The following is a 15,531-nucleotide window of genomic DNA, read 5'->3' as shown; positions in this document are numbered from 1 at the left end:
AGAAATATTCATTGGACGTATCCATCCCGGGGGCCGTAGTTTGAGGACCCCTGATTTAGTGCAATGTAAAAAATGCAAATAATTTTTCTGCAGACCACCGAAATTTTCTTGCAGACCACCAGTGGTCTACGGATCACCAGTTAGTGACTGCTATTCCAAAGAGACCCGCCAGGACAGCGGCCCCAACCTTTGGGGCACCAGGGAGCAATTCCGTGGAGTGAGGCTTTTCTACAGACGGAAGGGGGCATAGTGTCGCTTGCTGCCTGCATCCCGTGGATGGGGCTTTGCTTGTTTACACGGCCTTGTTGCTGGCATGCCACAGACTGGTACCAGTCCATGGACTTGGGGACCCCTCCACCCATCCAAAGGACAAAACCTGTATGGTGTTATCACAACACAAACTCGCCTTTCAAAGCTGTACACACGAGTATAAAAGGCAGAGTTTGTCTTCTTGGTACAGGTAGTCCTCATTAAGCGACTGCCTCGGATAGCGACCGTTTGCAGTTATGACAGTGATAAAAAAGCAACGTTGCCACCCACATCTGCATTTATGACCTTCGCAGGTCCGCAAAGGAAAAGAAAAGCTAAAAGAAGGTTATAAGCACAGTTGTGGCTTTATGTTCAGTTTGCTGAACAACTAACCTGCCGGTCCCAACTGCGGTCACTTAATGAGGACTACCTGCATATGTTTCTTCATTCAACTGCTCCTGCCTTACGTTTGGTGACTAGCTGGACGCCGAGTGACATTACAGACACGGTACTTCCTCTTCATTTGTCCACAGTGAGTAACTTCCACTTTCAAACCTAGTGAAAGAGAAGATTAAGTTTACAAGGAATTGTAGTGTTGGTTTCATTCAAAGCTGCCTCCTTCCTCCATTCTGTTTTAGTTTATAAGATTCTCCATTAAAATTACAATACAGTAGCATTTAATGAACAGAAGTTGTAAGGTTTTGATTTCAACAATTACAAGTACTTATTCTAGTCAGAGATTCATTCTTGCACGAAACCCTGAAATTACAAGATTTTCTTTTATTAGAATACTTCACAAAAGAACGACTCCTTAATCTTGCTTATATTGAACATGTTTTCCTCAATACATACATAATGGCAATTATTATTAGTGCACTAAAACTGGAATGTGACAGCAAAGTTATGGGATTCCATCAACTGATAGATATTTAAAAAATCTTTTCAGACTTGCTCATTTTATAATCAGTCCTCTACAGATTTCAAAAAATGCTTATTCTGGAATTCTTGTTGCTGATGAACTGTTTCATTATAAACAAGAAATAACTAAGCAACTCCCCTCAGGGTTCATTTTGGACTGAGAAGGTAAATAAATCTCCCAAATAAATAAATACCAGTTTTTTTTAAAAAAAATACACAGTCCAATTCCTAATATACTTATATTTTTGTGGGGGGCGGAGAGATCAGAGGTATCTCAGCCTCCAATGATCCTTTTCCAAGAAAATATGCAAAAAAAATCAACAGGAATGTGCCACAAGCTTTCTAAACATTGTCAGTCCACAGAATCAGACAGACGATAAAAAAGCCTTTCCAACTTGGAAACAACTTAATCTTAATTTTTAATTTACCGTATTTTTTGAACTATAAGACACACCAAGATTTCAAAGAGGTAAGTAAGAAAAAAAGTTTTTCTTCTCTCCAGCCCCCAGGAGCACTCTGCAGCACTTCAGTAGGGCTGGGGGAAGGCAAAAACGCCTCGATTTTTGCGAGAAACGGGCGGAAAATGGGTTGTTTTTTGCAAAAATGGGGGCATTTTTGCCTTCCCCCAGCTCTGCTGAATCTTGCAGAGTCCTTCTGGGGGCTGGGGAAAGACAAACACACCTCAATTTTTCTGAAAAATGGCCCATTTTTTGCCCATTTTTTGCAAAAACAGGGGCATTTTTGCCTCCCTCGAGCCCTGCTGAAGACTGAAGAGTGCTTCTGGGGGCTGGGGGAAGACAAAAACGTCTCATTCTTTGCCCATTTTTCACAAAAATGGGATGTGGGAGCGAGGCTTCCGGAGACCAAAAATGGCTGTATTTTGTGTATAAGACGCACCAACATTTCTACACTCTTTTTTTTTGGGGGGGGGAAGGTCTTATACTCTGAAAAATACGGTAATCCAGTACCAGCACTCCTCATACCAGTTAAAAAGAAAAAGATGGAACACAAATTGGTGGAGAAAAAAAAATAAGGGCAATCATGAAGGGTAACAATCAGGAATATTCCTACATTTCTGGTTGATATGCATGTGATGGTGGTGGGCAGAACAGGGAATGACTGACATAAGGTAATTCTTTTTCACACATATAATCCTCTACTATCTACCTCTGTTCACTTATTTTCACACAGAGGCCTTCCCATTCAAGCAGATATACCCCTAATCCGAGCTGTGTGGCACAGTAGTTAGAATGAAGTATTGCAGGCTGACTCTGCCCACAGTTTGGATTTTGATCCTGACAGGGTTCAAGGCTGAGTTTTTCATCCTTCCAAGGTCAGTAATATGAGGATCCAGATTATTGTTGGGGGGGGGGGGATGGGTCAATATGACATTGTAAACCACTCAGTGTGTGCTGCAAAACACTACAGGGTAGGGGTTGCCACAAAGAAGAGGGAGTCAAACTATTCTCCAAGGCACCTGAGGGCAAAACAAGAAGCAATGGGTGGAAACTAATAAAGGAGAGAAGCAACTTAGAACTGAGGATAAATTTCCTGACAGAACAATTAATCAGTGGAACAACTTGCCTCCAGAAGTTGTGAATGCCCCAACACTAGAAATGTTTAAGAAGATGTTGGATAGCCATTTGTCTGAAATGGTATAGGGTTTCCTGCCTAGGCAGGGAGTTGGACTAGAAGACCTCCAAGGTCCCTTCCAACTCTGCTATTGTATTCTTGTATTCTAGTATACAGTCTAAATGCTATTCCTATTGCCAATTTTTCCCATTGCCAAAATGTTTAAGCTTCTGCTGCTTAAATTGGAAGGAAGAAAAGCAGAAGCTTGGAAACTTGGAAAATCTCCATTGCTGTACTAAAACTATTCCTATATTGAGTCTGTCATCTGCACCTCTATAACTGTCTGGTTTGGTTCTGCAACCCAACAAGACAGACACAGACTTCAGAGGATAATTAGAACTGCAGAAAAAACAATTGCAACCCATCTGCCTTCCATCGAGGACCTGTATACTGCACAAGTCAAAAAGCAGGCTTTGAAAATATTTACGCATCCTGGACATAAATTGTTTCAACTCCTACCCTCAAAACGAAGCTATAGGGCACTGCACACCAGAACAACTAGACACAAGGACAGTTTTTCCCCCCAATGCCATTACTCTGCTGAACAAATAATTCCCTCAACATTGTCACTCTATTTACTAAGTCTGCATCTTCTTATCATTCCTATCACCCATCTCCTCCCACTATGACTGCATGGCTGTAACTTTGTTGCTTGTATCCTTATGATTTATATTGATTGTTTCATAGTATGATTTAATTGCTTATTTGTACCTGATGACTATCGTTAAGTGTTGCACCATATGATTCTTGATGAATGTATCTTTTTATGTACACTGAGAGCATATGCACCAAAAACAAATTCCTTGTGTGTCCAATCACATTTGGCCAATAAAGAATTCTATTCTATTCTATTGTATATATAAGAGGAAAACCTAGAAAAAGCTGGTGTAAATCTTGACGCCTTGGGTGGGCAAAGGGCATCTTTCCCACCCACCCCCTTCTTTGCAAAGAGAAAGCTGTGGTTCTCCCCAGATCCTGACTATTCTTTCCCAAGCTCTTGCCATGGCACTAAGAATCAGAAGTGATTTTGTTCACACTCTCTTCCTTCTCCTTCCACTTCATAGCCCTCGACATGCAACTGCAATGGAGTTTGCCCATTACGGTTGTGTGTTGTGATGGTCATAAATCCGGTCACCCACAGGATTAACCCGACTTTATGACTCCCCCCCCAGGCGTCATTAAATGAACCCTGTGGTCAGTCAGTGAACCAGTTGCTTCCTGTGACATGGTTTTTGCCCAAAACTGAAAGCAACTTCCATTAATCGGCAAAGCCATCATAAAACGTGATCCCAGGACTGGGACAACTACAAAGGGCTGAAAATGCAGCTGTGTTGCAGGTGCCTGAAGTGCATTCAAGTGACTGTGAGGAAGGAGGAACTGTCATAAATTTAGAACTGGGTCATCATTTCCTTTTTCCAGGTAAGTCATTACTCTGACTGGTCATTAAGTACCAAGGATTACCTGCATTCAACAGTTCAGGTTTTATACAAGTTCAACACCAAGCAGAATCTCAGCTGGAATGCTATAAAAGGTAAAGGTTCCCTTCGCACATATGTGCTAGTCGTTTCCGAATCTAGGGGGCGGTGCTCATCTCCGTTTCGAAGCTGAGAGCCAGCGCTGTCCGAAGACATCTCCGTGGTCACGTGGCCGGCATGACTAAATGCCGAAGGCTCACGGAACACTGTTACCTTCCCACCAAAGGTGGTCCCTATTTTTCTACTTGCATTTTTTACATGCTTTCAAACTGCTAGGTTGGCAGAAGCTGGGACAAGTAATGGGAGCTCAATCCGTTATGCGGCACTAGGGATACGAACCACCAAACTGCCGACCTTTCTGATCAACAAGCTCAGCAACTTAGCCACTAAGCCCTTAATGTTGTTTCTTGGCAATTGCCAAATAAATCTCTACCGTTTTCTCCATAATTCCCCCTGCCTTTCTGATTTACCTTTGATTTCCTTTGTGAACCTCACCCTCTGAGAGTCAGTCAGGGGCTTTGGCTGCTCGTCAATGTTCCGGATGTCCAGCACTTCACACATGAATTCAATCACCGGTTGGGCCTTGTAGAACGCCGTGGCAGACACTAAACCGAGAAAGGTGCACGTAAATCCCAACCGTAATTGTTTCTTGAAACTAACCAGTCCACAGCTACTGTGTTTACCCGAAAATAAGACAGGGTCTTATTTCCCCCACAAAAAAATGTTGCTTGGGCCTTATTATTGGGGGGGGGTATTGATTTGGGTGGCTGCTCTCTTGTGAGCAGGCACCCAAAGAGCCGGGCACAGCCTCAGGAGCAAATGGCTGTGTTGCGCTGTCGCAGCAGCGCAACAAAGCCACCATTAGGTGACCACGCTCATGAGCAGCCGCCCAGCAACCCCCTTTCTAGCCAGGCAGAGCGCCACTCACCAACCCAGTAATATCCCAAAGGCACTAAGCCAGGAGGTTGCGCAAGCGCCTGTTCCGCCCCAGCTCATGTGCCTCCCAGCCTCACCATGCCCTGTGCCAGTTCTCCCTGCAGGGCCAGGGCAGTGCTGCCGCCGCGCTGCTATTGTGCTCCAAGCATAACCAGCTTCTAAACCCTGAAGATCCGCAGTCTTCCGGCAGCGGCCACTCTGGGACTACGCTCTATGGTTGTGGGCTGGCTGTGGGAAGATTCTCTGTCCCACCAGAGTCTTCCAACAGTCAGCCCACAATCATAGAGTGTAGTCCCAGAGTGGCTGCTGCCGGAAGACTCGGCAGCAGATCTCCGGAGTTTGGAAGCCGGTTATGCTCGGAGCATAGCAGCGGCAGCAGCAGTAGTGCTGCGGTGGCACCCTGGCCCGGCCCTGCAGGGAGAGCTGGGCCAGGGCATGGTAAGGCTGGGAGGCACACGAGCTGGAGGCAAAACAAGTGCTCGCGCAACCTTTCTTTCCAACCGGGCAGAGCGCCACATGGCTTAGCGCCTTTGGGATATTACTGGGTCGGTGAGTGGCTCTCTGCCCGTCTGGAAAGGGGTGTTGCTGGGTGGCTGCTCGTGAGAGCAGCAGCCCGGCAACCCCCCACTCCAGCTGGGCAAAGCGCCACCCACCAACCTAGCGGTATCCCAAAGGCATCAAGCAATGTGAGAGCCTTTACCCCCTACCCTGGCTCCTGCAGCTTTGCGCCTTTGGGATATCGCTAGGTTGGTGAGTGGCAGTCTGCCTGGCTGGAGGGGGGGGTTGTCCAGGGGGCTTATTATTGGGGCAGAGCATATATTTTTGCCCACAGGAAAAATATGGCATGGCCTTATTATCAGGACATGTCGTAATTTCGGGGAAACACAGTACTTTTGCAGGGTATCTACCATTTTATAATTCTTATCTGAACACTTTATAAAAGAATTAAGCTCCTCAATTCTCTTGCTACACCTTTTCAAATTATTAATACCAACAAGACATTCCCAATGAAAAGCTCTTCCTCCGGGCACTTAATATTTATAATTGTTTCTTTTAATAACAGATGCATAATTTATTCTTCTGTAATGTTAATGGCTATGGAAACCAAAGCCTATTCTCTAACTTCTAGAAGAGTTAATCAACCATATCTTCTAGAATTCATCTTTTTTTTAACTACAAGTTCTACAAAAATCTCTTTTTTTTCCAAAAATAAGATATGACATTTGAGTCTCTTTAAGAAGTCCAAATTTTATGTTGCTCCCATGGGATTGTAACACACACACAAAAACACACACAACTTGGTTAGCAGATCAAAATCAAGAACTTTACCCCTGAATCACTCTAAAATACCTATGAAAAGAATTATGAGCCTTCCAAAGAACATGAAATATTACTGAAGTTATTTAATTAAATGTTTTTCCCCCTCTGGAGTCTTTCCAGAAATTCCTCTCAAAGATTTTTCAACAAGACCTTTCACAAGCTGTCAAACAACTTTGCATGGAGATAAATAAATAAAACATCGCAAAACAACCTGAAATATGAGGGGAAAGGAGCAGTGGAGCATCCTCTCATCCAGCATTATCCAGACAATTTCGCTCATTGGGAATGATGAAAATGGACATCTGTCTACCAGTCATGCTCAACCTCAGCAACGTTAAGATGTGTGGACTTCAACTCCCAGAATTCCCTAGAATTCCCCAGGATGGAGTTCACACATGTTAAAATTCTGGAGTTTGAGTAATACATCTGGCCCATATTAGATGCAGGATGGCTGTACAGAACACTGAGCTTTGCATAGACTCTTACTGAGAGATACAGGTAGCCCTCAACTTACAATAGTCTGTTTAGTGACCGTTACAACGGCACTGAAAATAATGAACTTATAACCATTTTTCACACTTATGACCATTGCAGCATTGCCAGGGCCACATGATTTACATTCAAATGCTTGACAACTGACTCATATTTATGATGGTTACAGCATCCCGGGGTCGTGTGGTCCTCTTTTGCATCCTTCTGACAAGCAAAGTCAATGGGTAAACCCGATTCACTTTACGACTGTGTTACTAATTTGACACCCCCAGTGATTCATTTAACAAACCCAGCAAGAAAAGTTGTAAAATGGGGCAGAAGTCATTCAACAGATTTCTCACTTAGCAACATAAATTTTGGGCTCAACTGTGGTCATACGTTGAGGACTACCTGTAGGTATGACTTCAAACTGAGAGGTGTAAGGATTATTACCATCTATGTTGAGCATCATCTTCCACATGGCAGGCCTGACAGACTGATGGAAGCCAAACCAGACCTCCCGACCTCCTCCCAATGGGTGATAGTATCCTTCAGGGGGAGAGAAGAAGGAACGCCCCACTGGAGTGTACCTGGGAAGAGAAACAAGGAACTATATTACATGCACATGAAAGCTAACAACAACTTCGATTTCAGCTGAGGCTCAACCATCAATATTTTTCTCATTTTCTTATCTTCTTCTAAGAAAATGCAAATGCCCAGATCCTGTCTCCATATCTAGAAATTATTGAAATATTTATATAATACTGGTGGTTTTCTCTCATTTCAGTGAAATGTATACATGAGAATGTTGTGGCCAGCCTGCGGAGTTGGCAGCAGATTCCGGAAGTGAGGAGGTTGGGGAGGAACAAGGGCCAGTCCTGGAATCTGGGGAAGGCTCTGTGTCGGAGGCAGAGAGGCCGTATGCCAGTTATCAGCTGCCTTCAGAGTCAGACAGCAGTGAGGCAGATGAACAGCTGGAGCCTGTTCCCAGTGTGTGCATGTGCAGAGTTGCCAAATGAAGAGAAGAGCTAAAGAACAGGGGTCAACTTGGGAGTAAGGCCACAGGTGGACAATGAATGGCCCCTCCCAGAGGAAATAAAAATAAAAGAGAAGCGAAAGGGGAGTGGAGTTCGCAGGAGACAATTAGTTCACTTCATTGGTTCGTGACTCTCAAAGGCTCCTTGCCAAGTTTTGCAGATACCAGCCTGGCAGCTCTCCAAGCCAGAGAAGGTCTATGACTGTAAATCCTCCCTTGAAAAACTCTGCTGGATGTGAATGAGCAGAATTCATAGTAAATTAATGCAAGGGGTTTTTGTCAAGACCAGGAGTTTGCTTCATGCTCTTGCGAAGCCGAGGTCAGAACAGAGAACTCTTATTTTGATGTTTCATCCCCTAAAAATTCCGGGAGATGATCTTCTGAAGAGAGTCTGGATCTTTATTCATGGTGTGTTCCCCCCTCCCCCCAACTTAAAATATAAGAGACGGCATGTTAGGTCAACGGATTCCTGAATGGAAGTGAGTAATGGTAGCAAACACATCTCAAGCTAGTTATCATCCCCTTCTTGGTATTTGTGTTTCAAAAATAGGAAAAAACAAGATGTTACCTCATGGAAGCCAGATGCCTCATGGCGACGTCAAGGGCCTGGACGGATTCCAAAGGGACAGGGATTTGCCCGCTCACTAGAGCTTCATGAAGCATCCGCCAACTCACAATAGCCATCCATTTAATGGAGACCTTAAATATTCGGTCTTTGCCTTCCCCTGGAATTGTCACCTCAAAATCAACCTGCAAAAGGCCAAGGAAACAAGACGAGCCCTTGAATTTTGCTTTCCTTCCCTAAATCCAAAAACGTCAACTTTGCTGTCACCTGCTTTGCGTATTCCTGGAACAATCCCAATTTTAAACCTAGAACTCTCTTGAAAAAAAACAAAAACCTGTGATTTGTTCTGAATCACAGTCACGTATGCAAACAAGAAACAGAAAGGATGCACCCATGCTATTTACATACGATCGTAATGGAGGCTGCCCATCACGGTCATAACGCGTAATGGTCATAAAATGCGTCAGTCATGTGGGCAACCCACTTTGACAAACTTTTTTTTTTGCAGTGGTCATTAAGAGAACCATTGGAGGTTAACTGCCAGTTTTCAGCAAAATTGTCCTAAAACACTGGACACTGCAAACTGATGTACATAAGTACGACTAGTTGTAACCCAAAAACTATCTGGGGTTATTTGTTAGACTCCCATCTTTCCTCCTTTGATTTTTTCCCCCACATAAACATCCTGTGAGGTAAATTGGTCTGAGAGTGAGTTTCCATGGCTGGGTGGATCAATCTCTTCCTAGTTTAACATCTTAATTATGATATCATCCTGGCTGGGACTTTGCATGTGCAAATATTTCTTGCTTTCAGAAAAAGAACACTACGGTTTTTCAAAATTTTAGGGTGTGTTGAATTTTTCAATTCAATTTCCAAACATTAGGGGTGCAGAAAAGTTGTGACATGCCTTGGGGGGATTGTAAAGATATTTTTGGCTACTTTAATATAATTTAGATGTGCTGGGTAAGTAACTACATACATATCATAACTTTTTAACATTTTTTAGTTTCATTTGTCTCACCCCCCTTTTTTCCTAATGGAAAACATTTTGAATTCGTCGCTTTCTGAGTTAGAAGTTCTAGTGAAATCTAATCCCCTCCCCTCCCCGGCCACCGTTTCTGTAGGCGTGGCTTGGTGGTGGTGGTAATAGTCATGTGACTGGGTGGGCATGGCCAATTCCCCCCCCCCCCCTTTAAAGCACTTTTTCCCTTTAAAAATCTTCTAAAAATAGCTTCTAACAATTGCCCGGCTCACAGCTGAGCCGCACGATCGTCAGAAACTATTTTTTTTAGATTTTAAAAGTATTTTTCAGGTGAACCGGCAGAGAAAAAATCCTTTAAAAATCTAAAAAATCAAATCTAAAAAAATAGCTGTGAGCTGCATGATCCTTGGAAGCTCATTTTTAACTACCGGTTCGCAAAACAAGGGGCAGTTGTCCTTACCGGTTTGGCCAAACTGGGTTGAACCGGGAGGATTTCACTCCTGGATAGAAGCAGGCCGTTCCACACTTACAGAAGTGTTCCAATCACATCAGAAGAACATTGAGCTCAGAGTAGCTCCAGTTATGTTTAGAATCTCTCGTACTGTTTAGACAACCTGGTCTGAATCTAAAAGGTTTTGCATTTGTCGTTGAACTTCTTACCCTTTCATTTCCAATAGGCAGAGCTGTGACGGTGTAGATGTTCTTCTTTCCATCGTACACCGGTTTCCGGTCTCCGAAGATCTGAGGTTTGAAGTGTTGTACCATATATTCCACAACCTCCCTGCAAAAATAAAAAAAAAGCAACAGACAGACATCGGACGGGGAGAGGAGGAAAGAAAAAGGAGAAGCTAGAAAGACAGGCTTAAAATATAATTCCGCTAGGAAGCGAAAATGATTACAACTGAAAGTCAGAGGGAAAAAAAAACCCACTATTTCTCAAGTCACTGGTTAAAGGCAAAGGTTCCCCTCACACATATGTGCTAGTCATTCACTAATCTAGGGGGCGGTGCTCATCCCCGTTTCAAAGCCGAAGAGCCAGTGCTGTCTGAAGACGTCTCCATGGTCATGTGGCCAGCATGACTAAATGCCAAAGGTGCATGGAATGCTTTTACCTTCCCACCAAAGGTGGTTCCTATTTTTCTACTAGCATTTTTACATGCTTTCGAACTGCTAGGTTGGCAGAAGCTGGGACAAGTAATGGGAGCTCACTCCATTTTGCAGCGCTAGGGATTCGAAACGTTGAACTCCCGACCTTTCAGATCGACAAGGTCATCTTAGCCACTGAGCCACCATGTCCCCTAAGTCACTGGTTGCAGGGGAGAAATTGAGAACTTTGATCTAAAGCAGACTTAAGAAAATTGCCAGTTGCGCATGAACCTGGGTGGGCCAAACACAAAGACACCATCTTGCGACCATAATTTGGGGTTCAATTACAGTCCTAAGTCAAGGACTCCCTGTGGATTCCTGCGCTGAGAAGAGACTTGGGAGTAGAATAGAATAACAGAGTTGGAAGGGACCTTGGAGGTTTTCTAGTCCAACCCACATCTTAGGCAGGAAACCCTACACCACTTCAGACAAATGGTTATCCAACATCGCCTTGAAAACTTCCAGTGTTGGGGCATTCACAACTTCTGGAGGCAAGTTGTTCCACTGATTAATTGTTCTCACTGTCAGGAAATTTCTCCTTAGTTCTAAGTTGCTTCTCTCCTTGATTAGTTTCCACCCATTGCTTCTAGTCCTGCCTTCAGGTGCTTTGAAGAATAGCTTGACTTTCTCTTTGTGGCAGCCTGAGATATTGGAAGACTGCTATCATGTATCCCCTAGTCCTTCTTTTCATTAAACTAGACATATCCAATTCCTGCAACCGTTCTTTATATGTTTGAGCCTCCAGTCCCCTAATCATCTTTGTTGCTCTTCTCTGCACTCTTTCTAGAGTCTCAACATCTTTTTTACATCGTGGTGACCAAAACTGAATGCAGTATTCCACGTGTGGCCTTACCAAGGCATTATAAAGTGGTATTAACACTTCATGTGATCTTGATTAAAGGACCTCTGTGATCCTTCCAAATCTAGGACTTCAGAAAGCTGTGAGAAGCTTCCTATTTTCACATAAGCTCTCTCAGAACTCTGACCCTCCCAAGTTGAAGACTACAGGAAGAAGAATATTTAAATGCCAGCCCAGCTGTCTATGAGCAGCTATTTTAAAAGCCTGGGACCACAGCCAGATCCACCCAGCTGCTGTAAACTGAACGGAGATGGAAGATCAAGGCGCTGTTTTCTCCTGAGCTACCAAGGCATGACCGGAGATGATGAGGGAGGAGAAGGGACATAAAACACCCTGCTTCGCAGGAGAGGGGGCATCGAAAAAATGTCATCTTACTCCCAGCCAACCTAAGCAAGAACAGCCGTTCCAGTCATAACAAAGTTGAACAGGGCCAAGCAAGCAGGTAAACTGAAAACAGCTCAGCCAAGAAGTGGGGGCCATCAAAACTCAGCAACAGGCAGGAAGAGGTGCCTCGGCATGCCTTTTTCTCTTCCTGCCCCCTCCCAGCCCATAGGTAATTCCTCTAGAGCAGGAGCCTCCAACCTTGGAAACTTTAGGACTTGTGGACTTGAAGTCCTCAAGGCTTAAAGTTGTCAAGGTTGGAGATCCCGGGACTAGAGCAGGAAGGAGTGTCCAAACTTGGCAACCTTAAAATCTGTGTCCCAAAGATATATATATATTTTTTTCAAAAGACAACTGGACTTTCTTGGTTGGGTTTTTTTTTGTTTTGCCTGAAGAAATTTTGCTTCTCATCCAAGAAGCTTCTTCAGTTCTTCATGCAAAACAAGCAAGTCCAGTTGCCTTTTGAAAAAAGCAGCTTCAGAACAACCGTGACCTGGATGACCGAGAATCTCCATAGACATTTAAGACCTGTGGACTTCAACTCCCGGAATTCCCCTAGCCAGAATTTTTGGAATTGAACTTCACAAGTCTTAAAATTGCCTAGGTTGGACAACCCTACTCTTAGAACATGAGGAACATGTTCACCTGAGAGGGGTTTTTTTTTTGGGGGGGGGGTGTTGTGAGGGCTAGAGGGGAGAAATGGCTAAATGCTAAATACTTGCCTTACCTGTTGACTCTGCGTGGACACTTGTCCGGCTTGATGTCAACTTCATAGTGATAGACATCGATTTTGGGAATGTCCACCTCAAAGTAATTGGCCAAGAGCTTGATGGGCTTCCCAACAGTTCCTATCCCAGGCCGACGAGGAGCTTGAAATACCTGCTGGAGGGGTGGCAGGTAAGTGCCTGCAGCAACTGCTAAAAAAAACAAAAATTGGAAGTGGAGGAGAGAGAGAAAGAGAGAGAGAAAGATGAATGTGCGAACCCAACAGCTGAAAAACATTTAGAGCATCTAGACCACAAGTGTCCAGCATTGGCAACTTTAAGACTTGTGGATTTAAATTCCCAGAATTCTCCAGCCAAGGCCTGTAGAATGTGTTCCATGGGGTCGCGATGGGTTGGACACGACTTTGCAACTAACAACAGCAACAATAATCACTTTCTATGGAGCCATGGTAGCACAGTGGTTACAATGCAGTATTGCAGACTAACTTTGCCCACAGCCAGGAATTCGACCCCGACCAACTCAAGGTTGACTCAGCCTTCTATCCTTCCCATGGTTGATAAAATGAGGACCCAGGTGGTTGGGGGGCACCATCCCGATATTTGTCAACTGTTCAGAGAATGCTGCAAAGCATGGCCAATAAATCATTCTATCCTATTCTATTCTATATAAGTCTAAGTGCTATTGCTATATGTACATCAGATCTTCTGCTTACCCCTATAGGTATATATTACCTATAGAAAATAGAATAACAGGTGGAAAATAAAATGATAAATTTGCTTTATTTCTGAAGGGGCAAATAATGATATTGTTTATGTGGTAAGAAAAAATAAGTTTAAGATGGGAAATATGGGAAGAAAATAATATGGCTAAAATTGGAAATGGAAATATGATGTAAAATGAATTATGTACAGGAGAGAATGTTAAAGGGGAAAACCCGGGCAACATTTTGTTTACAAAAGAATCTAAAATTTGTAACAAAAAATAAAACAAAAACTTTGTTTGGAAAAAAAAGAAACGTCATCCCATGTTGATTCTCCCTACAAAGCATTTCTGGAGAAAACTACGGTACATGGCCCCCTTTTTCTTCCTGATCCATGTCTTTTCTTTGTCACGACTTTGCCATGGCAAGCTTGTAAGACAAGCAGCATTCAAAACACATTTTAGATTTTTTTTTTTAAAAAAAACTGGGCTGATGTAATTAGTTCATAATTGAGTGTATTGCATGACTCTGAAAATTGGATTAGTTGTAAGTTACCCGTGGATAAGACAGAAGTGAAAAGAAACTCCACCTGCATTGCAAACGTTGTTTTGCATACAAAAGGTTTAGCTTCAACCCTTGTTAGCAATGGGGAAGAAGACTCTACAGATAGTCCTTTAATTAAAACCATTCATTTAGTTCAAAATTACAACAGCACTGAATACAGTGACTTACAACCAGTTAACCTGCTTACAAGCAACACAGCACAGTCACACGCTCAAAATTTGGGTGTTATGAATGTTTAGCTAGAATAGGACATAAGGATTCAGTGTTATTGGAGAATTTTAGAAATATTAAATGAAATGCCAGTATGTGGTTATGTGTTAAATCTTGGTATATTTTATGATGAAGGACGTTTAAATAATTATAGTGAAATAAAAATGGAGGTATAAGGGTAACATGTATAAATATTTGAGTTAAAATACTTGAGTTAATATGAATTATGCTTGATGACCGTGGAAGAGATGCACGAAAACCTTTTGTAACCAACTGATACACTTTCTACAGTATGTAAAGAAGGAAGATTTTATGTGTTGTGTTTGTTTTGAAAATAAAAATAAATTCTATTTTTAAAAAAACCTGTAGTGGTTTGCTTGACAATAGTGGCTGGCAAAAAAAAAATCATAAAATTAGGTATGATTCACTTAGCAACCATCTTGTTTAGCCACATAAATTCTGGTCCCAATTTTGTTCGTAAGTTGAGGGCTCCCTACATATGCAGAAACAGGAGAACAGCTTATTTAGTGACCATATGAAGTTATGTCACTGAAAGAAGTGACTTGTGACCTGTTTTTCACACTTGTGACCATTGCAGCATCCCCATGGTCACATGATCAAAATTCAGACGCTTGGCAACTGACTCATATTTATGACGGTTGCGGTGTCCTGGGGATCGTGTGGTCCCTTTTTGCGACTTTCTGACCAGCAAAATCACTGGGGAAGCCAGATTCACTTAACAGCTGTGTTATTAACAACTGCAGTGGTTCGCTTAACAAATGGGCCAAGAAAGGTTATAAAAAGGGGCAAAACTCATTTAACAAATGTCTTGCTTAGCAACATAAATTTTGGGCTCAATTACGGTTGTAAGTCGAGGACTACCTGCATTGGTGTTTGGTTTTGATCCAAGTGCATGGGTTCACCCCTGTGTCCAAAATCATAGTTCTGTTTCCCAATGCTAAGCTTAGGACCAGGCTAAGGTAAAGGTTCCCCTCGCACACATCTGCTAGTCATTCCCGACTCTAGGGGGCGGTGCTCATCTCTGTTTCAAAGCAGAAGAGCCATCCCTGTTCCTATCTTTCTACTTGCATTTTTACATGCTTTTGAACTGCTAGATTAGCAAAAGCTGGGGACAAGTAATGGGAGCTCACTCCATTATGCAGTGCTAGGGATTCAAACCGCCGAACTTCTGATCGAAAAGCTCAGCGTCTTAGCCACTGCACCACCGCTAGCAGTTATCAATTAAAACTCTACCTGATCTTTTAGCCTGAATACCTGCAGGGTCTTATATTCACCAGCACAAGCTATAAGGACAACTGCATTGTTTTACTTGTCTCCAAAAGAAACCCAGATGAAAAGGA

At 43.0% G+C, this 15,531-nt stretch overlaps 1 protein-coding gene across 2 annotated transcripts in view; it reads right to left on the bottom strand.

Annotated features, from left to right (window-relative positions):
* The window catches only part of LOC116516199 (protein argonaute-1), a 78,940-nt gene that overhangs the window by 20,450 nt on the left and 42,959 nt on the right, over positions 1-15,531 (bottom strand). The window contains exons 2-7 of one of the 2 annotated variants that reach the window (XM_032228617.1): positions 12,698-12,887; positions 10,245-10,365; positions 8,606-8,787; positions 7,455-7,591; positions 4,745-4,879; positions 717-804 (exon numbers count right to left, since the gene is read on the bottom strand). In XM_032228617.1, the coding sequence (XP_032084508.1) occupies positions 717-804; positions 4,745-4,879; positions 7,455-7,591; positions 8,606-8,787; positions 10,245-10,365; positions 12,698-12,887 (853 nt within the window). The remainder of the gene's footprint in view (positions 1-716; positions 805-4,744; positions 4,880-7,454; positions 7,592-8,605; positions 8,788-10,244; positions 10,366-12,697; positions 12,888-15,531) is intronic. The other variant, XM_032228618.1, reaches the window with a different exon arrangement.

This window comes from Thamnophis elegans, chromosome 12 (genome assembly GCF_009769535.1).
Source record: "Thamnophis elegans isolate rThaEle1 chromosome 12, rThaEle1.pri, whole genome shotgun sequence".
Classification (NCBI taxonomy): Eukaryota; Metazoa; Chordata; class Lepidosauria; order Squamata; family Colubridae; genus Thamnophis; species Thamnophis elegans.
Note: the sequence above shows the minus strand (reverse complement) of the source record. Positions and strands in the feature narration are given on the sequence as shown.